Source organism: Rhineura floridana, chromosome 11 (genome assembly GCF_030035675.1).
Source record: "Rhineura floridana isolate rRhiFlo1 chromosome 11, rRhiFlo1.hap2, whole genome shotgun sequence".
NCBI lineage: Eukaryota > Metazoa > Chordata > Lepidosauria > Squamata > Rhineuridae > Rhineura > Rhineura floridana.
The window spans coordinates 21,637,543-21,662,870 of record NC_084490.1 but is presented as its reverse complement, the minus strand read 5'-3'; the positions used below and the strand labels follow the sequence as shown (position 1 = coordinate 21,662,870).

Genomic DNA, 25,328 nt, shown 5'->3' with positions numbered 1-25,328 from the left:
CCTGCCACCATTAGATACAGTTTCCCTTCAGCCTTGGTAATTACCCTGCCCTCCCTCCTGGTCTGTATATCCCCAGCCAAGGATCAGGCTTTTGGTAAACCAATAAAAGTATTTATTTGATAACACTAGGAAATAACAAGATTACTTTAGGAATGTTTAACAAGCATATGGTTTCCTATAGTGTCACTCTTATGTTTCTAGTTATATATATTCTGTCCAAATATCAGCCTAATAGAATCCAAACCTCCCTCAGAACTCTGTCAACTCAATCCCAACTGCCTCCCACTTCAACTCCTTTCCAGTCACTCTCCTCTCAACTCCCCACAACCAACCTCTCCAACTCAGCTGTCATCCTCTCATTTATACCTTCAGCCATTCAAACCCTCAGCCAATAATCATCCAACATTCTCCCACATTCTAGCCCATGTACTCCCCCCTCTTACTCAATTCATTTACCATATATCCCTATATAAACCTGCACTTACCGTATTTACAGTTTTTAACATATAAGGACATCACACTCCCCCCCCCCGCTCACCTGTGCAGGTTATCTGAGGAAGGGTCTCCCTGCTCTTCTGATTATCAGTCTGATGACCAGGGGGTGGGGGGAGGAATTGCATTCTCTTTACCAACCCCAGGGCCATGTCTGCTTTATTTTTAAAGAAACTTTTTGCCTATGCCAAATAGGTAGGGTTTTAGGAGAAGGAACAGTAAAATTATCAGTGTGTGGCTATGTCCGTCTGTCTCTCTGTATGTGTATCCAGAATAGCACAATGGGGAGGAGAGCCTGGCTGGGAGTCTAGAATCTGTGGGTTCAAATTCCTGCTCGTGTCTCCTGGGTGTCAAGCACCAGCTAAATATCACTCCCACAGTGAGTGGCTCAGGGGTTACGTGGCTGGGTTGCCCCCCAGCTGGCAGTTGCAGACAAGGAAGGGGCTGGCTTGTGCAGCTGTGACAAGCTGAGCAGGCCCTAGCCAGCTGGGGAGGACTAGCCTCAGAGGGAGGCAATGGTAGCCCCCCTCTGAATATTGCTTGCCATGAAAACCCTATTCATAGGGTAGCCATAAATTGGGATTGACTTGAAGGCAGTCCATTTCCATTTTCCCAGAGTCCCTGGGCTGGGATTTAACCCTTCCTCCTTTACAATAAATAAATGCTGTGTATATGCATGCATATACCCTGACCACCCTCTAATGCTTGTTGTTGCTGCTGCATCTGGGCTCTACCTAGAATACAAAAAGCAGCCTTATGCTATGTCAGACTTGGTCCATCTAGTTTAGTAATGTGTGCACTGGCAGGCAGCAGATACCTAGGGTTTCAGACAGGGGCCTTCTTCCCAACCCTACCTGGAGCTGCCAAGGAGTGCACCTGGGCCCTTGTGGATGCAAAGCAGATGCTGTACCACTGAGCTGTGGCCCTTCCCCACTGTTCCTGGGTGATTTATCTGGTAGATGCAGGCAGAGCTTGCCCACATTAACTTCCAGAGGGCTTCTATGTATATCTGCTTCTGGCAGCAGGATCCTGAAGGGGGACAGAGGCAAAAGCTGGAATTGGTGTCTGGTGCAGGAAGATTTTGGAAAGGGTTGGGGGGGTACCAGTTTGGTTTTGCGTCAGCTAGTGAAATGTCAAGGCTTTACCCTATCTGGCAGGCCCCCGCAGGCATTTGAAAAAAGGCTTGCCGAAAGACAGCACATGGGGCCTGTTTCTGCACAGGCCTGTGTGGACTGCTGTCACATGCCCAGGTTATTGTGGCAGTAGCCTTTGCCCACCATCTCTTTCCATTGGCAGCCCCTCCCCAGGGTGGAAAATAATGTGGGAGTAATAGAGAGCAGCCCGTTTCTTCCCTGAGTTGCGCAGCCTGCTATGGGCTCCACCCACAGCCTTGTAGGACCTGTGGGTAGCAGTGTGCCTTCATGCACCTGCTGTGGGTATGCCCTCTTTCCTCCTCGCCCTCCCTGTGGGAGAATACAGAGTACATCTTGGAGAAGCAACTTCCTACTGAGAGATTACAAGACCCCTCCCTGCCTTGCTTTGAGGTTAACCTTTGTGAACTTAGATGTTTTCAAGGAGATAAACGTGAAGAAAAAGATTCACACTTTATATCATAAACACTGTGTAGCTGGAGGATAGTCCATTAGGGTGAATGGAGCACTGTCCTACCACCCTCAGTCTGTCCTCACCTACCTGCCTTCTTATTTTCATCTAGTTCAGGGGTTGGCACATCCTATCAGCTCCCTCCTTTAGTCTCTCTGTTGCCCCTTGTAGAACTGAGCAGGGAGGAGGAGGATGGGGACAAGGCTAGAATTAGTTGGCTCTGGCGTCATCCCCTGTTTGGGCTCCCCGCCTTCCTCCCCACCAGTCCCAATGAGCACCAGCCGCCACTGCTGTGTAGCCAAGTGGTCTGGCAGGCCTCTAAAATATATGGGGAACCTCTGGTCCTCCAGATGTTGAATTACAACTCCCATCATCCCTGGCCATTGGCCATTCTTGCTAGGGCTGATGGGAGTTCAGCCATATGTGGCGTGCTAAAGGTGCTGACCTGGGCTCCTGCCGGGAAGAAGGGCAGGCTATAAATCAAATAATAAATAAAGGTTCCCCACAGCTGCTCTAAAACTTTGGGAAGTGCTGCTAAATGGGTATGCTATATCAAAACGATCACATCTTGTTCAGATGGGTTTTCCATATGTGGAGGGGAAGATGCAGCCAGGAATAGTTGGTGTTTGTAGACAATGTAAGTTGTATTATGCCAAGTTTCTGTGCAAGCCTTTAAATTTCATAACATGCCTCTTTTGAGGGTGGAACGGTGAGATGGCTTCTTGCCAATGGCAATTATAATTGAGAGGGCAGGACTTATTTATTTATTTATTTAATTAATTACATTTCTAGACCGCCCTATAGCAGAGAGCTCTCAGGGAGGTGTACAACAAATAAAATCACAATTAAAATATGAGCAAGTGTGGAAAAAAAATATATATATAGTACAATTATAAAAACATTAATAACATTGCCATTGAGATTTATAAATTAAGATCATATTAAATTTAGAATATTAAATTTAAAATATTTAAAAATTTACAAAATTTAAAAAGCCTGGGCGAAAAGGTAAGTTTTTACCTGGCGCCGAAAAGATAACAGAGAAGGCGCCAGGCGTATCTCGTCTGGGAGGGCATTCCATAGTTCGGGGGCCACCACCGAGAAGGCCCTAGATCTAGTTGTTGATCTCCGGGCCTCTTTATGAGTTGGGACCCGGAGAAGGGCCTTCGACGTCGAGCGTAGTGAACGGGTAGGTACATAGCGAGAGAGGCGCTCCATCAGGTATTGCGGTCCGATACCGTTTCAGTGGTCTATTGCTCCCTGCATACACTCCATAGTCTGAAAATCTCCCTGCACTGCTGGGTGGAGGACTGAACATGCTGCAAATTCAACCCTGACCCCAGCAGTAGCTAAACATTTGGGCAACAACTCAAATTCTGTAAATGAATTTAAACTGCAGTAGCAAATTTCAAAAATTACAGATGTAGTAATGGTTCTTCAAACTGAATTTTGTAGATGCTTACTATTATTATTATTTATCCCACCTTTAACCAGGGAGCTCAAGGCAGCATACATGGCTCTTTATAACAGCTTTGTGCAGTAGGTAGGCTGACAAGAGATTGTGGAGTGAGCTTCATAGCTGAGTGGGGATTTGAACATCTTACCTCCACACCTAGGCCCCATATGCACTATAGATTTAAAATAATAAACCACTTTAAACAATCATGGTTTCCCTCAAAGCATCCTGGGAACTGTAGTTGGTTAAGGGTATTAAGGGGAGTTAGGAGACCCCTGCTCTTCTCATAGAGCTACCGTTCCTAGAGTTCCCTGAGAAGAGGGACTGACTGTTAAACCACTCTGGGAATTGTAGCTGTGAGTGGAACAGGGGTTCTTCTAACTCCCCTTAACAAACTACAGTTCCCAGGATTCTTTGGGGGAAGCCATGACTGTTTGAAGTGGTATCATAGTGCTTTAAATCAATAGTGCTGATGGGGCCTATGTCTGACATGCAGCCCAGCCTCCCCCCAACCTGCTGCCCTTCAGCTGTTCTTGGACTCCCATCAGCCCCAGCCAGCATGGTCAATAATTCAGAATGATAGAGTTGGAATGTAAAACATCTGGAGGGCACCAGAATGGGGGAAGCTACTCTAGCCACCGTACCACTCTAGCTCTTATCAAGGGGTCCCATAGACAAGAAGGACCATTAATGGTGGGCAAGGTGGCTTCAGAAAGACAACTAGATCTTTATTTTTGTTAATGTTCTCTCTACACCAGGCATGGGACCAATAGGCTGTCATCTCACTTAATTGTTCTATCTTCTCATTTTAACATTGTTTCCCCCCCCTTCCACTCATTATAGCAGGGCAAAAGCTAAAGGCTGCTTCTGATGGGTGTTGGCTTAAGTTTGCCAATTATTTATTTTTGAGGACTTGTGACTCAGTTGCTTTTGGTATGTGAGACTGCATTCCTAACCTATGAGAAAGATACAAATATCAGGTTGCTCTTTCAACTCATCATCATCACAAGATTATTTGCATGGAGCTGATGCAATTACAGGTATAGCTATTATTGAGATTGCTTCTGTTTTCTCCTTCCTCTTTTGTGTAAATCATGGACGTTGTGCATATGTGCAGCCTTAGAACTAGATTATAATTTCAGTTCCTTGAAGTTAAAATCTGGAGGAAAGAAAGCAACTGACTAAAATGGAATAGATGCCTTTCATCATTAAAAAAAAATCTTATGTCCACTGTTGTTCTATATAGCACCAGGGATGGGGGAACAATTTTCAGTCTGAGGGCCACGATTCCTCCTAGGGATTCTTCTGAGAGCCACATGGCCCTGTTGGGCTGGGGTAAAAGTAGGTGGAGGAACAAACTGTAAATTTTACAGAGAGGTTTAGACAGCCACATTTTGTCCCTGGGCCTGAGGTTCCTCACTCCTGCTATATGCTAACAGCAAAATCAGAGAATGAGCACCAATCATTATGTAACCAAAAATAGCATCATCTGCACCCAAGAGGGAAGTAACAGCAGGCTTGAGGGAATCCCAACATTTGCAGAGGAAAAAAACTAGGAAGGAAAATCCTAAGGGGGCAACCCCCTCCAGAAAACACTCAACTCCACTGAGTTTGCTCAGTGAGCACAGCATGCCGACTACAAGGAGAGGAAAAGAGAGGGGGAGATGGAACAGAGTATCCTAGAAGAGGCTGTGACTGGCTGACACCCTAAGCAGGAACATCTCCCTACAACATTTTGTTGCAGGTTCCACTTGTATTTTGTCCCCTAATTATACAACTCTTCAACCAACCGGTTCAAGGAACAGTTAACAATGCCCCATCTGCACTATATATTGAAAGCAGTATTGTACCACTTTAAACAGTCATGGCTTATGCTTCTCATAAGCATTTAAGAGCTAGTATAGCAATGTTGCATGATGCAGAAACTCAACTCAAAACTAACCTCCGCCATGAATTCACTAGGTTGCTTTAGTCAAGCCACTGCCTTCTCAGACCTCACCTATGTTAAGGAGATCTGCAGCACAAGAGATCTGGCACTGCACTGCGAAGGATGACAAGAGAGAGTCATATGTCAAGTCTTTCAGCTTACCAGCAAATAGTAGATAAGAGGAGGGAACGTAGGTCTATAAAGGGGTATATAAGCGAGGAGAAAAAATGGAAATAGAGGCAAACAGAGGACCTGGCAAACTTTTATATTATTACAACCTATAGGCATAAATTGTTTATTGCAGGCAGTGAATTGATTATTGGAGGCAGTCTAATAATTGAAGTTATTTACACTGGTGTGTCTGAACAATTTCTGGATCATTTGGTTTAAAATACTTCAAGATTTCAGACTCTCTAGTTAAAAATATAACATGGACCAACTTTATTACAGTCACTTCCAGAATACCTATTTTTTGAGAATTCATTCCAATTTGTTTGTGGGGAGGTTACACAACATTGTATCAAGCAATCATTACTCCAGACATTCCTGTGCATTTTCTCATCACCTTCTTGCTGCAGAAAAATCTTAAATTTTGGAAGCAGGTTTGTTGTTGAGAAGTGCCAAATCTACTTTAATTGTGCAACTTGGATTTGCGGTATTGCAGTTATTCCTTCTCCTACAAGTGAAAGCGCCCAGGCCATTTTTTCTGGTGGCTGCGAGATTGTTCAGAGCAATGTATTTTCCTCAAAGTTTGTTCAGCCAAATGTTGGTTCTGATCATTTTGATCACCTGAAACATATTCTTGCTTCTGGGAATTGTAGAGTAAGAATGTGTTTAGCGTAATATCCCCAATTCTTTGTCTCTGGGAAAGTGGCTGAAAGATAGTGCCTCACTTAAAGCAACCTGGTAAGCCTGTGGATGAGGTAAGATTAAAATGGTAAAAACTGCCTTATGGAACAAGGCCAAAGAACTATCTAGCTTAGTATTCTGTTTCCAATAGATGCTTTGGAAAGCTTACAACTGCAGGCCTGGTTAACAACCCTTCTCTGTGGCTGATTCAAGCTTAAGATACTTGGAGGTATTTATTTATCGCATTCATACACTATCCTGCACGATTCCAAGATGGTGGTGCTGGAGATGGAGGTGGTGGCAGCGGGTCCCACGTCTGGCCCTGAACAGCAAGTCACTAGCAATGGAACTGCAGGGGGAGGTGAAGGGGTTGCCGAGACCCAGCAACAGAACCAGCCCCAACAGCAAGTTCCAAATGCCTGGCAGGTCATCAAAGGAGTCTTGTTCAGAACTTTCAGCAGAGGTGCAGGAGTGGTGGTGGCAGGGCGAGGAGGTGGAGCTTGGCATGGTAGTTGCAGCCTCCAGAGGCGCCTGCGGAGAAAACTCGGGAGAAAGTTTGGAGTGGGTGGTGGGTGGTAGTGGTGCCCTTGGCTTTATCCCTGGGCCAAGGCTAGCAGCAGCCACCTCTTCCACCCACGACCCCAATGCGCACCGACACGCGCTGCCTTCGTGCCTTTACCTCGCTGCCCAGGGCTCGCTGGAGTGGGATGGGCCTGCCTGGGGCTGCTGTGAAGTTCTTGGAGATGCAAGGGGAGTTGGCCATGCTCACTACTGCTGCTGGCAGTCCTTCCCCAGGCTTGCTTCTGGACTTCTCCTTCTCCCCACCGTGGCCATGTCGTCCATCCTGCCCTTCACACCGCCCATCGTCAAGCAGCTGCTGGGCTGGAAGAAAGGCGAGGAGAAGTGGTGTGAGAAGGCGGTCAAGAGCCTGGTGAAGAAGCTCAAGACCGGGCAGCTGGACGAGCTGGAGAAGGCCATCACCACCCAGAGCGTCAACACCAAGTGCATCACCATCCCCAGGTAGCTGCCTCCTTTCAGCTTGCATCCGATGACTTTAGAAACGGAAGTCTCAAAAATGGGGTCCAATCCCAACAGTCTGCTGGGACTGGAACAGAACAAACTGTGTCTGAGAGAGACTCTAAGGATGGAATATTGTGTGCTGGCAAAGACAGAGTGTGATCCATTTTAAATTCACTTGTTCAAAAATTTTCTTGGACATTTGTTTTTCTTAACAATGTTATTTGTTATTTAGTTTAATTTTTGTTTGTATTTTTGTATTGCTTTTATTGATGTATTTTTATAGTGTTTATTTTTCTTTGTAAGCCGCGTTGAGGGCCTTTGGCCAAAAGGCGGGGTATAAATAAATTTAATAATAATAATAATAATTAAATCCTTGCCATGAAATAGCAACAAGTCTGCAGGTGGCCAGAGTAGAAAATATTGAGGTAACGTGCGAACTCTGATAAACTGCTAAGTAATATATCAATCAGTATTCTGTTGTTTTATAGTACTAGCACTTGTACTTGCTTCTCGTCACAAGCCAGGTGTGAACACATTTTCTGTGGGAGTCTCTCAAGTCCGACTTCAATATTACATTCTCAATAACCACAAATGCCAAGAAGAGGTTGAGGGACAATAAGTTTATTATAAACAGTTGTAGCTGAAATTTTATATATATAAGTAATAATTCATGATCATGTAAATATTCACAGAAAGAAAGATATTGTCTCTCCACCTGGGAGGAGTTCACATCACACCACACTAATATAACACCTTTAAATTAAGAAAAAAACCTTTTACAAATCTCAACGGCTTGGTTCAAGAGCTACCAGGCATGTAAAAATAATTTAAAAAACCCAAACCTCACATAAGGGGAAACTTTGTGAGGTTCTAGGCACTGAACATCATGTTTAAATCAGTGCATATACATAACACACTTAGGTGTCCACCCGGGCCACCAATTCCCAACATGTTATCTATAGACATAGTGGCGAACGGCCTCACAAGTAAGGAAATCTTGGTCTTTCCAGCATTAAGTTTATAAACAGGCCTTATCAGTGGCCCTGTAACGTTTAGGACTATTGAGAGTTGGTTTCAAAGATCCATCTCTCATTAGATTCTCCTGGATGCCCTGACCATCCCTCAGTTTTCCTGCCCATAAAATGAAAGTGTCAATGGCCTACTACACTCATTGGGCTGTTATGACAAGGAGTCTGTGAAATGCATCTGAAACAGTGAATGCATTTATTTATTTACATTTAAAAAAAGATCTCTCACTCATCCCACTTCCACTTATGTTATTACAACTGCAACCATGTTACAGTTCATTCAAATCAACAGAGGTAGTAGCAGCAGCTTAGTATCAGTGCGTTTAATCAGAAAATGGCTCCGAGCAATATCCCCTAACTCTAGGCCACAGGATCCCACTTCACCCTGAGAACTTGGAATCCAGGCTCAAATTACCAATTAATCTTGCTACATTGTAGCCCTGGAGACAAGCCATTTAAAATATTTTCTAGGCTGTAAACAAATGATGTGTTTTTATGCATACTTGCATGAATACAAGGCAACGGTGGGAAAGTAACACATACACACCCCTCCATTCAGACACATCTACCTCCCTTCATGACATCACAGTGCTAAAAAACTAGATGCAATCCTTACAAAATCTCAGTATCCTTTAACTGTATTTCTAAGGGACTACAGCCGCCATCTTGAAGAGCCGTTTCATTCCTTACTCTGGAGATGCAGCCTCTCTGCCCTGGAAGATCTAGAAAGGAGGAGTGTGTTGTTGGCATTGTCTTCTTCCTGAATAGAGTTTGGAATCCCATAGATCTTCCTCCAAACTTTGGCCCGGTGTTCTGTCCCTAAGCAATGCTCCAAGATGGCTCCCACTTCAGCAACCCTCCGGCGGAAACGGCAGCGGTCACGGGCCATTTCCTCCCAGGGCCCTCGGCGAGCAGCCCGGGATGCATAATCCCAGACCACTAGTGGGTGTACAGTGACCTCTGGAGAGAATCGAACCTAAGGAAATTGAGAGGCTATAAGATTACTGGAACAGGTATTTCCTGCTCATATGCAAACTTATGCCAAAGTAACTAATCAGTTGGTTAAAATTCACACAGCAGACTAAGATTTTTTTTTTAATCAGGTAACAGGCCTGCTTAATGCTACTCTCTCTTCTCAGCCAAAGAAGCCAAGTTGTTTAAATCTCAGGTCTAAAGAGTCATTGCCTGCGTACATACCATATATTTAAGGCACATGGCATCCTGCAAAGAATCCTGGGAACTGTAGTTTAAGAGTGCTGGGAATTGTATCTCTGCGAGGGGTAAACTCCATTTGCCAATACGCTTTGAGGGAAGTCATGCACTTTAAATGTATGATGTGTACATAGCCAAACATTCATTCCAATAATCCTACTGGGAGAAAGGGCAGGATATAAATCTAATAAATAAATCTAATAAATAAATAAATAAATAATCCTGGGGTTGGGAAGCTGTTGCCCTCCTGAAGTAATCATTCCAACCAAGCACAGGGATGAGGGGCTGGGGGGAAACAGCCACCATTGCATTGACACCAGTTTTAGACTACTGTGTGGGTACCAATCAGGACAGGAAGTGATCCCCAGATTTAAACTTGTCCCATCCACGAGAGAAGCTACAGACCATCACATGTTCAGACCACTGTTGATTTCTCAGCTCTTCAACCCCACCCCCCTGCCCACTTATTAAAGGGACATTCTTCTGCCTTCATCCTTGATTTCAAGAGCCAGACAGTCTTGTAAATTTTATCTTGGGATCTAGAAATCTCCCCTTGAGTGCCAGATTATTATTATTTCAATTTAATAACCACCCTTCAGGTTCTAGGATGGACTGCAACAATTTAAAATTCAATATTGTGTGTGTGGAGGTTGGCTGTGGCTACTCTGCAGGAAAGAGAAAGGCACTCTACTTATGCTTAGAGGAGTACTTTTAATTAATGACTGCTTAAGTTCCATAGCTAATCCTTAGCTGTGTCCTGAGCATTTCTTTGTGTGTGACACAAATAATGTGCACACTGCTATTAAGGTGCATATGTATCTGTGCATGTGTGTTAAACAGAAAGACACTCAGCTTTCGCTAGATGGGCAGGCAGTCTTTACAAAAGGAAGGAGGGCCTGTGGAGTGGGGGAAGGCAAGGGGAGTCCGTTCAGCTGGGAAATGACCCAGTCTTACATCATCCACTTCCTCTCCGGATGTATTGCATGGACATTGCCATATATTTCAGGATGGGTGAAACCAATGGGACAGGGGAGGACATGTAGCCTAGAAGAGGTTCCTAGGTGGTTCTAATAGGGATCAAGGTGGGGTTCTGAGAATTAAAACTGAGGACTGACTGGGTAAGGTATCTTTAGAAGGGGAGATTAGAAGGCTTAGAAAAGAGGTGGTTCTATTGGTTGTGGCTACAGGAAGTGGAAGAGAGCTGTCTCAACTACTGTTTTTAGAAGGCTACTGGGGGGGGGCATTAGTGGGAACCAGCTCTTGGGGCATTTGGATTTCATTCAGTGCACCCACCACCAGATCTTCTCTCTCAGAATTCAAACACTCATTTAGTGACAAAAATTTAACTGTGGCTATTTCATTACATTGCATGAATTCCCTCTTCCCTCACTCTGAAGTTAATCCCCCAAAATTATTGCATGATGACTAGAATTTTTGCATCTCTTCCCTCACCCACCAACAGTTACACACTTCACACCCCTCCCACAGAGAGAGAGACAGAGAGACAGAGAGAGATGTTGCTGAACTAAAATTCCCATCATCCCTGGCCATTGGCCATGCTTGCAGGGGCTCATAGAAATTGTAGTTCAATAGCACCAGGAGGGCCAAAGGTTCCCCACACCTGCTCGAAATAGTTTAGAACTATGGTGTCAGAAGGAACACCTACTCCCACATGACCCTGCCATGGTAATTGAGACCATCTACAGAGGACCAAATCTAGGTGTCTTTAGCCTCTGAGGGTTTTTTTTTTGTCCTCTAGATATATATGTAATGATTTTTAAATGGCTTTTAGCTCAACTAAGATTTCAAACAGTTCTAATCTACTGGGGTGAATAGAAATTTTATCTCTTGATGTTTATCATTGTAATAGGCTGTACAATGCCTTAGGGATTTTTTTTAAAACTTGAAAGGCAGGAAGAGAGTTATTTAAAGAAATTTATGAAAACATAAGCTACACCTATTGGATTTCTGCTTGTGATGCAGCTGTCGAAAAAGGCACAGGCCATAGTGGGGTGGTGAACAGCAGCTGTAACAACCAATTTTCTGCTCATAACCACTGTTGTGTAAACACGGTAATTAAACACACTGGTTAAAACCGATAAAAGATATGAAAACTTCCTGAAACATTCATGAATGGTATGGACAGCTCTAATCCAGGCTTGTAATTGTGTGGGGCAGAACCAAGGGTGTCACCCTATTGTTCCTAATTATAGAGTCTCATACACACACAACCGCTACCACCACAAAGAGTCACGAGTTTCTGAACAGTTCTCCCTCGAGACTCATTCTCTGGAGAACCCAGGAGTTCTGGTTAGTCTACACACACAAAAATATTTAAAGCAACTCACGTTCTTAATCACCCGATTTGCCTCCTGAGAAACTGATGATGTCTCTGTGGTGACAGGATCACAACTTTTCTTGGAGTCTGGCCAGCAGCATTTATGAGCTGGCTGCCTGGGGGTAACTCTTGGGTCCCTCTTGGGCAATGGTTGCTTTGGGAGATTATATAGCTCTTCAGGCTTAGAATCCAGGCTTGTGGAATAAAAGGAGACTGTGAATTCCTTGGGCTCATATGGAGTAGAAGTGGTGGTCTTGTGGGCCTGAATGGGCTTGGAAAGACAGAGAGGGTGGAAAGGGTCATTGTTCAGAAATAAAGATCCACAGAGGTTCTCAAGAACTTCCTGATGTAGAGAGTTAACTTTTGCTTCCAAGTAATTATCTCCATTTCCTGAATCTTGGCCATCCAAGTACTCACTGGACTGACTGCTCTCTTGCATCTCATCTTCGCTCCCCCAGTCCTCTGAATCATCGTCCTCTGAATCATCATCCTCATCTTCCTCTGATGGACTGTAGAACAAAGATAGGACAAGGGGGCTCTTGAAACCATTGGAGAGTGTGGTTGTTTCTGAGTTGAGAGTAACCTTATCTCCACCTTTCTTGTGTGTTTGTAACAATTCCCCATCCTTTGGGCAATCAGATGGACTTTCAAAGTTTCGCCTGTCACACATTGCCAAACCTCTATTAGATTCCAAGTCCTCCTCATTTTCCTGGGAAGCAGAGGTACTTTCCAAACCTTTGCGAAAGCTCCCTTCAAAATCCTTTAACTCTCCACAGTGGTTAGAGCAATCTTTCAGATTCTTTCCAAAGTAATTGCCAACATTCAATCCTTTTGTCCATATTTGCGTACGATAACAATGTTCTAGCCATTTCTGTGGGAAATTCCCAAGACTCTCTGTGTCTTCTAATCCCGTGTTGTCTTCTGAAGAACCTTCCCAATCATTTCCAAAGTCACAGGAGATGGAAGGGGTTATCAAATACAGTTTGGAAATACCATCTTCTTCCAAATGCATCTTATCCATTTTGGCACTGCTGGAAGTAGTCAAAAGCTGTTCCAGGCCCTGTTCAAAATGTCCATCTTCAATGAAGCTTTCTGCATCTTCTTGAGGGTAAGTCTCAAGACTGTTCAGAAAAAGATATCCTAGATGACCAGCTTCCAGGTTCCGCATCTCTGTTTTGCTTCCATCTCTTCCAAGTTCTTCTTCCTCTCTTAAAAGTTTTATGGTCTTTTCCAAGATGGACATTGCCCCCTTGGCAATGCCCGTCAATACAGCCCTCATGAGGGATGAAGGCCTATTCTGCCAGAAGTTCAACCACTTCCTCACCCATTCCATAGCAAGCTGGGCCATACGTCCAAGATGCACAGCTACAGTGTTGAACTTGCCAGCACGGCTGGACCTGCTTGATTGGACAGATAGAATTTTAGCCATTCTGAGTCCAAAGGGGTCACAGCAAACTAAAAACCTCTTCGTGTTTGGGGGGTGCAAGGACAACTGGCTGGGCACGATGCAGGGGGGCATTTTAGACCTGAAAAGAAGCAGAAACAAGAATAAGCCACAAGCCTCCTTAAAATCTAGGATGGGAAAATAGTGCTGGGTCGGATCCCAAGATTCTCTGTTTTGCTGGATTCTAGCATACCAGGTCTCATACCAAGTCAGACTATTTGTCCATCTATAGTCCAGAACTATCTGCACTCAACTGGCAGCAGTTCTTTAGGGTTTCATGCAGAGGGTCTCTCCCATGATCTGCTCCCTCAGGTGTGGGGAACCTTTGTCCTTCCAGATATTGCTGAACTGCAACTCTCATCATCACAGGCCATTGGTCATTCTTGCTGGGGCTGATGGGAGTTGTAGTTCAGCAACATCTGGAGGTCAAAATACTCCCCATATCTGATCCTTCCACCCCTCTTTTGTTCTGGATATGCCAGGGATTGAATCTGGGATGTTCCACATTTTACTTACCACTGAGCAGTTGCTTTTTTTTTTTTTGCTAAGCAGACTTAAAAGCACACAAGAGAGATTCAATAGCTGAAACCTATCTGGAATCTACCTGAAAGGCCTGTCCCTTAAACCAAAGTGTACAAGAACAGACTGCTTATACTCAGTAGTGAAATGTCTATTTATTTCAGGTATTTAATATGCCACATAATATTCATAATTTCCAAGCAGTGAATAAAGGCGTTCTGTGAATGCTCAGGGTTACTATGACTAAGTCCAATATGGACTGACTATTGGCACTGACAACAGATTCTGGAATGGAGCCATGAGGCAATCTGATCCCTGAAGGAGAGTGGGTTATGGTCAAGACTCTTCCCCTCTTGAAACTTCATTCTTTGGGAGTTGATGCTATATATTTTATTTGTACTAAGCTACGTTGCTATGTGCCATTCTACTGATTTGTTTTGTATTTTTTCAGAGGGGAGAGGAGGATTTGAATGGTTATGATACTTATTTAACTGTTCTTAACAAGGAATCCATGGGGGTGGCGTTTTTGTAACTTCTTTCTTGAGAATTTTTTTAAAAAAAATTAAAATGGGAGTGAACGCTAAAAAATCAAACACGCAAAGGGAATGGAATAGGAAAAGCCCAATTGGAAGAAGGTTTTGGAGCAGAAGAGGAGCCAGTAAGTTAGGACATGGGGATGGGAATCCCGCACTTGTGGGCCCTAATCCCCAAGTTCCAACAAGTTTCCCTCCACCACCTCTCTGTGCCTCAGTTTCTCTCTCTCGTTTCCTATGGATTGTTTTCCTGGCTCAGATGTGTAGGTTGACTTAATCCAGGGCGCGCCCCAAACAAGTTCAAGCAAGTGCCCCTGGAATGCTGGCAACACCCCAATCCGGAAGCAGAAGAGGGGGATAACACACACACACACACCGCCTGGATCCCCGGTGTGCAGCTGTCGCGGGAAGAGAGGCAGAACAGCAAACCTTCTGACCCACAACAGGTTAGATCTGGAAATGGTGGGGAGGGGGAGAGAAAGGAGGGGAATCCGACTGCCCAAAGGAACATGATACATGTGGAAACAGAATTTACAGGACTGTGGGACAGTGGCTGGAGTGCACCCCACTTTTGACAGCTAGAAAATCTTAATAATCAGAGCCTCCTCTAAAATCGGAGGGAGCCATTCAGAAATAAGTTCCTTGCCGCCATATATGATAACTCTCATGCCACAGACTCTCCAGAGTTGTAACTCAGAACATTCCTAATGTGTGGTATAAAGTAAATACTAAGGGAAAGTTGGGGAGGGAAGAGAAACAATTTCAAAGGCAACTCATTGTCATTCAGAAGATAGGATGGGATCCTTTTGAAAAAGTGGGAGTAAAGAGAATATGATGCAGTTTCTTAAGAAGGTGTACTTGGGAGGATAGAAACAGAATGAGGGTCCAATTCAGTAAGGGCTTTTGGTCTTCCCTAGGAGCTCAGTATAGTGGGGAGAGAACATGAAATCTGCTGCAAACCAGAAAGACCAGAGGAGATAACTTACATATTTTCATAAAGGGGAGGGGAAGGGAAGGTCTGGGGTGCAAAATTAATGGGCAGAATGTTAAAAAATGCAACAAAAAAAGACGAGGTTTGGAGAGGCATTGACAAGATATAGGAGCCTATTTTTGAAGGGAAAGTAGTACACAATTTAGGGAACGCTACATAACATAAGGGGTTTAAAAAAATTAAGGGAAAATATGGAATATTAGCTGCCGAATTTGAGGAAGCCATAGGAAGAGGTATTTGGCGATTGCCCCACATCGATGGGGATGGAGCACAGATTTGGGACAGGTATGGTTGTTCTTCCTAGTGGGAGACCCAATTCTGAGAACCGCGTTAAGCAAGAACGAGGCCTACGTAGCAATTAAAAAGGGCGTACGGTTTGGGTGGATGCCTGTAGAAGAGATATAAGAGGGTGGGGGACGGCCCCCCAAGAGAGAAGGAATCTGGGGGGCGGGAATGTTATCCTAGAGAGAACCCAGGAGTCCTGCCTAACAGGAGCCAGAACACCTGGGCCCTAGTCTGGAAAAACAAGGCGCCTAGGTTCTCTGGAAAAAGGCGTGGTGGGCGGCGCAGCACCTAAGTACAGAAACCTGGGACGCAGGACTCCTGGGTCCCGTGGGCGGGGTGTGTAGGTGAGAAAGCAGTAAGAGCCAGGATTCCAGGGTTTTCTAGAAAGGGACAAGAGATCTAATGGTTAAGAGCACAGTTCCGGGGGGGGGCGAATCTAGGTCTAGCACCTAACAGCATTTGGGAGTCGAGACTCCTGGGTTCTACAGAGGAAGAGAAAGGACCTAATCGTGGCGTTGTATTCCTCCTTACCTGTGAAATCTTAGCCAGTAACAAACTCGCTCCAGCAAGCAGCTGCGGGCCTGGCGCGGCGGGTAAGCAATCGAACGGCAAGCTTGGCAGAACAGTGGCTCGTCACGATAGACTCCATGTCGCCCTATCGATACCAACGACTTATTCTTTTTTTCTTCTATGAATGGAACAGAATGTTTCGGTGTCTCGGTGGTGCCGCGGAGCCTATATAAACACTATCATTCGGGGATAACGTCATCGGATTGTGACGTTGTGGAACGGGGGGCGGGGCCAGGATGAAAGACGTGAAGGCTCCAGCATACTCGAAGAGGGAGGGGCGATGAGTAACGAGGTCGTGCCGGTCCAGACCATGACACCGGGAGGGGGGGTGGAAGAGGCGCAGAAAACGGAAAATGCAGTTCTTCCCTTGTGACTACTGATAAGCTGTAAAAGAGTAGCTGGTAATTTCCAGTTTCCTTTTTAAACAACAGGAAGTTTCTTCTTTCGATATGAAACTTCTTACGAGGTTTATTGTGGCACGACCGTTATTTTCAGTTGGCAAATAATTGTTTATGCCTTTTTTTAAAAAAATCCCACCCTTCCTCCAAGGAGCGCTTGGTGGCTTAGATAGGTCTTTTTCCCCTATTTTATCCTCCACTCCTTAATTCTATCCTACACAACAACCCTGATAGGTAGGTTAGGGTGAGTGAAAGCAATTGGCCTAAGGTTACCCAATGAGCCTCGTGGCTTTAGAACCCAAGTCTCCCCAATCCTAGTGCAACCCTAGGATTGCCAATGTGGTACTTGTGGGCATAATGGCGCCCTTGAAGACTTCCTGGGCCCCTCTGCAGCCTCTAAGTAAGTCTATCCTTTCTGCCTGTGGGGGCGGGGCAGGGTCAAAAAGACAGAAGCAACCAAATTTGGTGGTGCCTGTGGCACTCTCAAAATTCCAAATGTGCCTATGGGCTCATCAGTGTGCAGACACACAGGTACATGTTTAGGTCAGTGGCCCATCTAGGCCAGCATCTCACGGGAGCCAACCAGATACAAATGGGAAGCCCTCAAGCAGGACCTGAGCAGCGCTCTCCCCATGTGTGATTCCCGGCAACTGGCATTTAGAGGCATACTGCTGTGGGCAAGTGGCAGGTAGCCATTGATAGCTTTATCCTCCATGAGTATGTCTAATCTTTTAAAGCTGTCCCAAGTTGCTTGTGGGATAATGCCATAGTTGAACTGTGTGCTGTGTGAAAATGTACTTACTTTTGTCTGTCCTGAATCTTGTTTGGTGCAGAAGACATCTCAACTTTGCACCAAAGGTTACAGGGATAGAAATGCGACTCCTTTCCTGTTGGTAACATAAAAGCCAACCGGTTCATTTTCTGGAAACTACCATGCAATAAAAAAATGGACCTACAAATGCCACTTTTTTTTTACCCAAAATCATGATCACCACTACACATAACTGCATAGTTCTAGTTTCCACTGAACATCCAAAGTTCAATCCCTGACATATCCAGGCAGGACTAGAAAAGACTACCTGTTTGAAGCCCTGGAAAGCTGCTGCCAGTCAGCGTAGACAATATTTAGCTAGATGGATCATTGGCCTGATGCAGTATAAGACAGCTTCTTCCTGCATTCATATCACAAGATCCACAGCCTTGTCTATAGCCTAAACCCTACATACAACTGTATTTGTTCCTGCTTGTGGGACAGACGCAGACAGTGTAAAGATTTCTTGCAAAGGTATTTTAGTCAATAGTGCCCATCCAATGACATGGAAAAATATCAAGCCGGACAAGGACCTAGGATAATTAACTACAGCACAGACTCCACACTGTACACATATTGTTGTATGCTGCCCAGATATTTTATGAGAGAGTGGTATAGAAATACTTTTTATAAATCAAATGGTAGAAACATCACTTGTCACTCCTCAGCTCCCAGCTGTTATAAAAAAAATAATTTTCCCAACATATCTATAATCTACAACCCATTTTGGATAACAGCATTAGCCTGTCCTTGCTTATAAACAACTCCCTAATTATTAGCCTCCTTTAGATTATTAGGGCCTAATCCTAAACAACAAATGAAACAAAAGAGAAACAAAGGGGTCAGACCTTGCAACACATCCAGATATCAACGCTGTCCCTTTTTAGGCAACACTATTACAGGTCCTAATAACATCAGCCAGCCTCATCAGGTGCTCTTTCAACCAAAGGTGATATATGATGTTGCTACCACCTGTCAATAATGCAAGCAACCATGGGGGGGGATTACACCTGATTAAGATCTGGTATAGTTTGATCCGCCCTTTCCAGTTTTGTTTTCTCTTTTCCCATTCATTTTCATTTGTGACAAATCAATGGAGTGTTGTGTTCAACAAGAGGAAGTAGTCAGAACCTCTGGATTTTTGGAAGAGAAAGAAGGGTTTGATAGGCAAAGAATCTGGGTGGGTTGTGTAAGATTATAGCAGGACCATTGTTACAGGACGGCCCGAGACTTGAGTCTTTTCTGCCAACTCCCAAACTTCCATCCCTCTTTAAATATATATATATCTACTTTGGTTAGAGGGTGGCTGGGTGCACTGCAAAGCACAGTGACATTACAGCAACCCACCATTGTAATTTGTCCAGAAGGATCTCTATGAGCCCTTGTATAGATCAGTATATGCAAATTTGTGTCATTGTGGGTTTGTGTACCAAACAGTGTCCTCCCGCACTCCAGATAACAGAGTGGAATTTGTCTAGGACAGCCTTGGTGCCCTCCATATGTCTTGGACAGCAGCTGGGGCTGATGGGAGTTCTAGTCCAAAACTCTTAGGTTGATCTAGGGGTTTAAAACAGGATAGTGGGGAGGGCTGAGATCTTGCAGGTTGGAGGTGGATCTTAATTGACTCTTGCAAGAACTGTAATAAGTCTTAAATCCTGTACACATTTACCCAAAAGTACGGTTACATCCACACTGTACATTTAAAGCACTTTCATAAAGCATTTTAACAGTCATGGCTTCCTCCAAAGAATCCTGGGAATTGTAATCAGTTCAAATTTGTAGTTTGAACTGAGAGTTGTGAGGAAACCTCTTGCAGAACTAGTCTCCAGCACCCTTAGCAAACTTCAGTTCCCAGGATTTTTGGGGGAAGCAATGGCTATTGAAGTGGTATAAGAGTGCTATAAATGTATGGTGTGGCTGTGACCTTAGTCTCATTGAACTCAGTAGGATTTACTTTTGAGTAGACATCATGGAGGCTGCAGCACTTAAGCTGCTGGTGCTAAAGGTAGCTAGAAAGGGAAGGCTAGTATTGACCTGAACCTTTAATGTCACGATTAACAACTGTTTGAAAGAACATTATGGAACCAAAGTGCTGCAAAACTACTTTTAAACTGCTTGAGTCAGAAATGCTGGTGTGAAGCATTCTGCCACAAAGCACTACCGCTGCTGAAAAACGCAGTTAGGCACAACACATCCCTCTTGGCTGAACAAAGAACTGGTGAGGGGTGGCAATGGAACGTACACATGCTGCTGTAAGCATGCACACTCGCCCTGCAATCTCTTCCGTATTGGGATTGAGCTAATGAGCTGGTTTAGTGTGCATGTGTGGGGTGCACTGTTCAAGCATGCACACTAAGTGAAAACAAAAAAAAACTGCTCTGGCTTTTTTCAACAAATTATGACCAGCAGCTTAAAAGTCTGGCCTTTACAGACAAAATTCTGGCAACTGAGGGAGAGAAGTCGAAACAAAACATGCAAGCCCAATTAGTTTCTGGTCAGATTTGCAATCCTATGAGCAGGACTCCTGGGTTCTCTGTTGGCAAAGAGGTGCACAGTATAAATAGAGTCAGAATAAATAGAGGACTTATGGGGGAATGTGTAGAAGTGGGAAGTTAAGCCCTCAAATTTGTTTTCAGACTCCTTTTCTGATTTTTATCTGGTACGAGAATCCTAGCCAGACACGTGGTTGCTTTTTTTAAAAGAACAGAATAGAAAGCAGACTATCTTCGCTGGATCAATGTCCCAATTTGGGGGAGAATCAGCCACCAGGCAGTGCCAGAGGCTGCACCTTCTACTACACAGGGAGACATCAATATCACACCACCACACCAGTCAAAGAATGTTTTTCTTCCTTGTCAGCTTCCCAAATCCCTGTTTTTCTAAAGCTTTTTGACCACTCCTCTCTCAGAGTTAAGGTCAGCAGGAATGTGGACTCCCCTCTCTCCCCCTCACATTAACCCTCCTCTCCTCCCCCTCCTCCCTCTCTCTCTCTCTTTTTCTGTCTGTCTGCTATCCTTCCCTCCTTCCTAGGCCAAGCCCCCAGGAAGGTGGAGTGGTGGGTTCTCAGGATTGAAATTCAATCTCTTTGCTTTATTCCTCTTCTCTTCCCTCAGAGCTGCAGGGAAAGGGAAAGGAGGAGAGAAAACAGTGATCAAAAAGATTGATAAGGAAGGGCTGGAAAGAAGAATATGCCGTGGAGCTAGGTAGCGGACCAGCTACACTGCTATATTGATGAACAACGGAGCGAGGAAATTGGACTGATGGAAGGAGAAGAGAGATAGGGGGATAGATAAGAGGAGAGGGGTATGGTGGGTGAGAGAGAGAAACAGAGGAGGGGTCACATTAGAGACAGAAAAATAGAGCTGGATGTGCCTGAATGAAGGGGAGATCAAAGGAGGGAATGCAGTGCTCTGATACCAAGTTATGCTGCAGGTCAGAGATGATTTTATAGACTTAGGCGGGTAAGAATCCAAGACTGACTTCAGTTTCCTGCTGCCAATGAGCTGGTAAGGGGCTACCCTTGCTCCCTCTCCTGAATCTACTTAGGCCACAAGAGATATCCTTGGCCAACACCAGAAACCAGGTAAGACCATTAATCCGGCATGTCACCATAACATTGACCCTCCTGATGGACCTCTGTCTGAAGGCCCTAGAGAGATGGGTAGGCTTGTCCTCAAAAATCTGTTCTTTTTGACCCCACCCCTCTGCTTTTGCACAAAGATGTGTGTGTGCCAAGGGAGAGCTAGGTTCTGTGGGCCAAGGACTACCAATGGGCCTGTCGAGAACTATATTTTTCCAGATGTGCTTCTTTCCTGTCTTGCAGTGGGGCACCTGTCAGCTGATAGGTGCTTGCCAGGAAATTATTGCGGTCACCATCCATGCCATACATTTAAAGCACATTTAAGGCACATGGCTTCCCCCAAAGAATCCTGGAAACTGCAATTTACCCCTCACAGAGCTACAATTCCCAGCCGCCTTAATAAACTACAGTTCCTGAGATTTTTGGGGGGAAGCCATGTGCCTTAAATGTATGGAGTGGATGTGACCAGAGAAGGAGGAAGAAGGGTATTGAACACAGAAGACTCCCCTTCTCCAGAGCAAATGCTCTTCCTGGTTTCCTGGCACTCCAAGGGGCCTCTCTTGGAGGGTAAGTCTATTGATGGATACTAGCCAGATGGCTGTGTTGTATCTCCGCCGTTGGAGGCAGTATGTCTCTGAATGCCAGTTGCAGAGAATCACAAGTGGGGAGAGTTGTTGCACTCGGGTCCTGCTTGCAGGCTTCCCATGGGCATCTGGTTGGCCACTGTGGGGACAGGATCCTGGATTAGATGGGCCTTTCTTTCTTATGGTTTTTATTAATTTGGCTCTGTCTTCTAAATGCTTGCCATACTGGGAAAAGGACACTTGTGCTCCACCAATTTCAAACCAACTACCACCGCAGACCCTCTGGACTCAATAGTGTCCTCAGAGGATGCCACTGGGGCACAGCAATGTTCCCACTGCCTATCAGCCTTTCTACATCAGTGGCCCCATGCTAGGGTCTTTGGGTCCTGCAGCCTTTCCCAGACAGTGCACCACCCTCAAAGACTCCTCCAGGGTTAGGATTGCCTGTGAACGTGTGTTTAATTGGACCTGCTCCTGTGAGTGAGTGGATTTTTTTCTTCTTCTGGCATGGAAATAAAATGATGGGGAAAGCTTCACCTGTTTCACTTTTTGCCATGTTGGGCTGCTGTTAATAGCAGGGGAGCAAGGCCAGTGAAGAAAAGAAAAAAAGTTGGCAACTTAGCAAGGGGTGAAGCCTCTTCACCCCAGTGCCTCCTTCTCACCGCTGATCCTGAATGGGTTAAAGTGCGTGCAGGGAAGCTTTCTTGCTGCCGGGTGGGGCTGGTGGGGTTATGTGGACACGTGAACCCCTGTGACCGATGCAAAGTATGTTTCCTCGCCCCCGCAACCAGCTGCCCCAGCGCCTTTTGTCTCAGCTGCTGCGCTCAAATGCCAGTGGATGAATAAATAACGAGATCTAATGGCTGAGAAAGTACCGCCAGCTATTTCCACCCCCCCGTCCCTCGCAACTGCACCCCACCCAGCCCTCAGATAGCATAGCCACACCCAGAGCAGTGCTCAGAGACCCACCTCCATAGCCCTGCTAGCTGTCCATCGGAGATAAACTGCACATGAAGTAAGGGGGTTTGGGCTGTCCTAGAGAAAGGGATGGGGCTGTGTCTTGGGTATGGGGGTTCCTGGGCATATCAGCAGTCCGACTGAGCTCCTCTCATTGGCTGACCTAACCTCCTATCGCTTTTAGGGTCTTATAAGCCAGCTCATCAGTCATGGGGCTTTATGTTTCGATTGGCCGCAGCGGAAAGTAGTGCTGGTAGCCTTAGCCGATTAACCCATGGCAACTGGTTGACTAATGGTTGAATCTCAGGGTACTCCCCGATTAATCGGGAAGGCTGCCTCCACTCAAAAAGGATGGAGAGGACTAGCGCTCCAGGGCCTGCACGAATGTGGGGGAAGAGCCATAGCTTAATGGCAGAGCATCTGCTGTGCATGCCAAAGGTCCCAGTTTCAGTCTCCAGCATCTGCATGTGGGCCCTGGAGACACCCTTGTCTGTAATCCTGGAGAGCTGCTGCCAGTCAGTGTAGACAATACTGAGCTAGATGGGCTAATAGTCTGGGTCGTTATAAGGCAGCTTTCTATGTGGTATGAGACAGGTGCCAAAAGTTAGTATAAAATTATAAAGAGGGAGCATCACTTGGGTGTCCTTTCTCAGGCACTGCAATGTCTTCTGGTGTTTCTGGCCAGCCCTCTCCCTCAATGTGCTGGATGTGAAGAAAAAGAAACACACGAATCATTTTTCCTTTTGGTCTGGCATACAAGCCTAGTGGATAGTTTGAAACCGTATGTCATTTCACATTTCCCTACCGTAGATGGCAAATTCTTTTGGGAGAGGAACTTGTGTTAAATCCTGTGTTTATAGTGTCAGATACAGCGCAGGACATTAGAAATAATAGTAAAAAGAGTTGGCTAAGTGGTTAAGAGAATGAGTTAAAAATCAGGAAGTCCCCAGTTTGAATTTTGCCTCTGCCTTGAACTCACTTGATGTTCTTAGGCAAGCCACACTCTCTCAGCCTCTGTCCTTCCCTTCTGCAATATAGGGGGTGTAATAATACTGACTTACCTTACAGGATTGTTGTAAAGGTTATAACTGGATAATATGTGCAAAGCGCTTTGAGTGCTTGAAAGTGCTATGCAAATGCTAAATGTACTTATTACTACTAATAATACTTCAGAGAAATTACCTTTATGTTTTGCAGTGTGTCATTCACATAATTCTGCATAATTCATTATATTAATAAATGTCAGTCGCTTGGCATTCCTGATCTAAGCAAAGTTTTCTTCCATTTGCCTTCTTTCAATGTTTTTGGAATGATTCCTGTGGAAGAATCCATGTGGAAAACATTATTTGTGCTCTCTTCGGCAGCACAACACAAGAACTTATCATTCTTGTGGATTCTTGAGTAATGAGTCGGAGCCAGCAGGAATCTAGCAGACTTTTGCTTAAAAATCCATATAAATGACCTATTCTGATATAATATTTTCCATGTGTTTATAGAGATCGTACCTAAAGCACTCCCCCTGAGGAAATGTTACCTTAAAACAGGATCTATGCGGTAGATTTTTTGGTATGATTTCTTGAACAATGTTACCAGATAAGCTTTGCAAGAGCAGAGCTGCAGGATCAAAGCGAAGATCCTTGCCAAAGCACAAGTCTTTTATAGGTTAATCAACTGCACAGTTCTGTGTCTATTCAGTGAAGTTTGCTTCTCAGTTCAGTTGGACTTGAGATAAGTGTATAGCGATTCAGTTGAACAGTATAATCCTACATGCGTCGACTCAGAACTAAATTTTATTGAGATTAACAGAGCTTACTCCTAGGTGACTGGGTATGTATTTTATTTATTTATTTATTTATTAAACTTATATACCACCCCATAGCTGAAGCTCTCTGGACGGTGCAAAAGACCAACATCAAAATACAATAAACACATATTAACAATTTAAAACACATTAAAAGATTTAAAATTTTTAAGAAATAAAACAATACCAACACATGCTAAAACATATTAAAATGCCTGGGTGAAGAGGAAAGTTTTAACCTGGCGCCGGAAAGATAAAAGTGTTGGCGCCAGGCGTATCTCCTCAGAACATGTAGGCTGTAATGTGAGGAAGTTCTTAAGTAACTGTGTGTGCAGAGTTAATCACACTTTTTTGGCACATGTATGCACATCAGTTTACATGCCTGTAGGATAGTCTCATGTTACAATCAACATATGGGAAATATGTTAACTAAAACAGAAGTTATTTCCATGGTGAGATCTAGTAATGTGAAACAGCCCATATAACCACAGTAGGATGGCAATGAAAGAATCTCAAAAGAATTTCATTCTTTGTGGCTTTGAAATAGAAAATGTCTTGAATATTTTTAACTTTATATATCTCTAGGAATCTACTATATATTTTGGAAAGTTAGTTGTTTGCTATGTATTTGGAGACCTCTTAAGATATCCCAACCAAATTTTGCATGATGCTTCCTGAGATCAAGAAGCATTTTTTATCAATGTTTGGACACAGTTAGATGCCATTTTGAATCATGATGGTGGGCTGAACCTTTCAAAACAGCACTTAATTATTTTTTTTGGAATTCCCAGGCAAGGAGGCTCATAGTGCAATCTAAACAAGCAATTGGTGTTAGATAATCCAAGTATTAACTCAGAATGGGGGATAGGGAACTAAATAAGCAGAGAGCTTTTTTTGTCTATCAAATAAGGGCAGGTGCCTATATATCAGG

General features: G+C 44.5%; 2 protein-coding genes across 8 annotated transcripts in view; one reads left to right on the top strand and one right to left on the bottom strand.

The window, feature by feature from the left end:
• Window positions 1-5,745: 5,745 nt before the first annotated feature.
• PPP1R15A (protein phosphatase 1 regulatory subunit 15A) lies at window positions 5,746-22,723 on the bottom strand. Of its 4 annotated transcripts, XR_009758550.1 has the most exons (6): window positions 18,324-18,411; window positions 17,467-17,551; window positions 16,228-16,384; window positions 11,935-13,450; window positions 7,006-7,208; window positions 5,747-6,857 (listed from the first exon to the last, which is right to left on the bottom strand). XR_009758550.1 is itself a non-coding variant. In XM_061591206.1 (5 exons), exons 1-5 carry the CDS (start codon window positions 18,333-18,335, stop codon window positions 7,095-7,097), a joined length of 1,884 nt encoding a protein of 627 aa, XP_061447190.1. In that variant the 5' UTR covers window positions 18,336-18,411; the 3' UTR covers window positions 5,746-7,094. The 4 variants fall into 4 exon arrangements, 3 of the variants coding, with proteins under 3 accessions (XP_061447190.1, XP_061447188.1, XP_061447187.1); XM_061591206.1 differs by having other exon boundaries at window positions 5,746-7,208; XM_061591204.1 differs by lacking the exons at window positions 5,747-6,857; window positions 7,006-7,208; window positions 18,324-18,411 and adding exons at window positions 7,952-9,350; window positions 22,609-22,723.
• Window positions 14,769-25,328, top strand: part of PLEKHA4 (pleckstrin homology domain containing A4) — a 66,308-nt gene continuing 55,748 nt past the window's right edge. The window contains exon 1 of one of the 4 annotated variants that reach the window (XM_061591199.1): window positions 14,769-14,866. Coding sequence is in view for 1 of the 4 variants with exons in the window: in XM_061591198.1 (XP_061447182.1) it covers window positions 22,650-22,654 (5 nt within the window). In the remaining 3 variants the exon portion in view is untranslated. Of the gene's footprint in view, window positions 14,867-16,716; window positions 17,065-20,580; window positions 21,059-22,566; window positions 22,655-25,328 lie in introns of those variants that run through there. The other 3 variants (XM_061591201.1, XM_061591200.1, XM_061591198.1) reach the window with 3 other exon arrangements.

What these genes read in the sequence shown, in the direction of transcription:
- PPP1R15A (XM_061591203.1), bottom strand. An exon ending in AAGATTCAGGACAGACAAAA is followed by an intron (nt 16,385 to 17,466) that starts GTAAGTACATTT and finishes TTCCATTCATAG; the next exon opens with AAGAAAAAAAGAATAAGTCG. An exon ending in CAAATCGGGTGATTAAGAAC is followed by an intron (nt 9,351 to 11,934) that starts GTGAGTTGCTTT and finishes CAATTTCCTTAG; the next exon opens with GTTCGATTCTCTCCAGAGGT.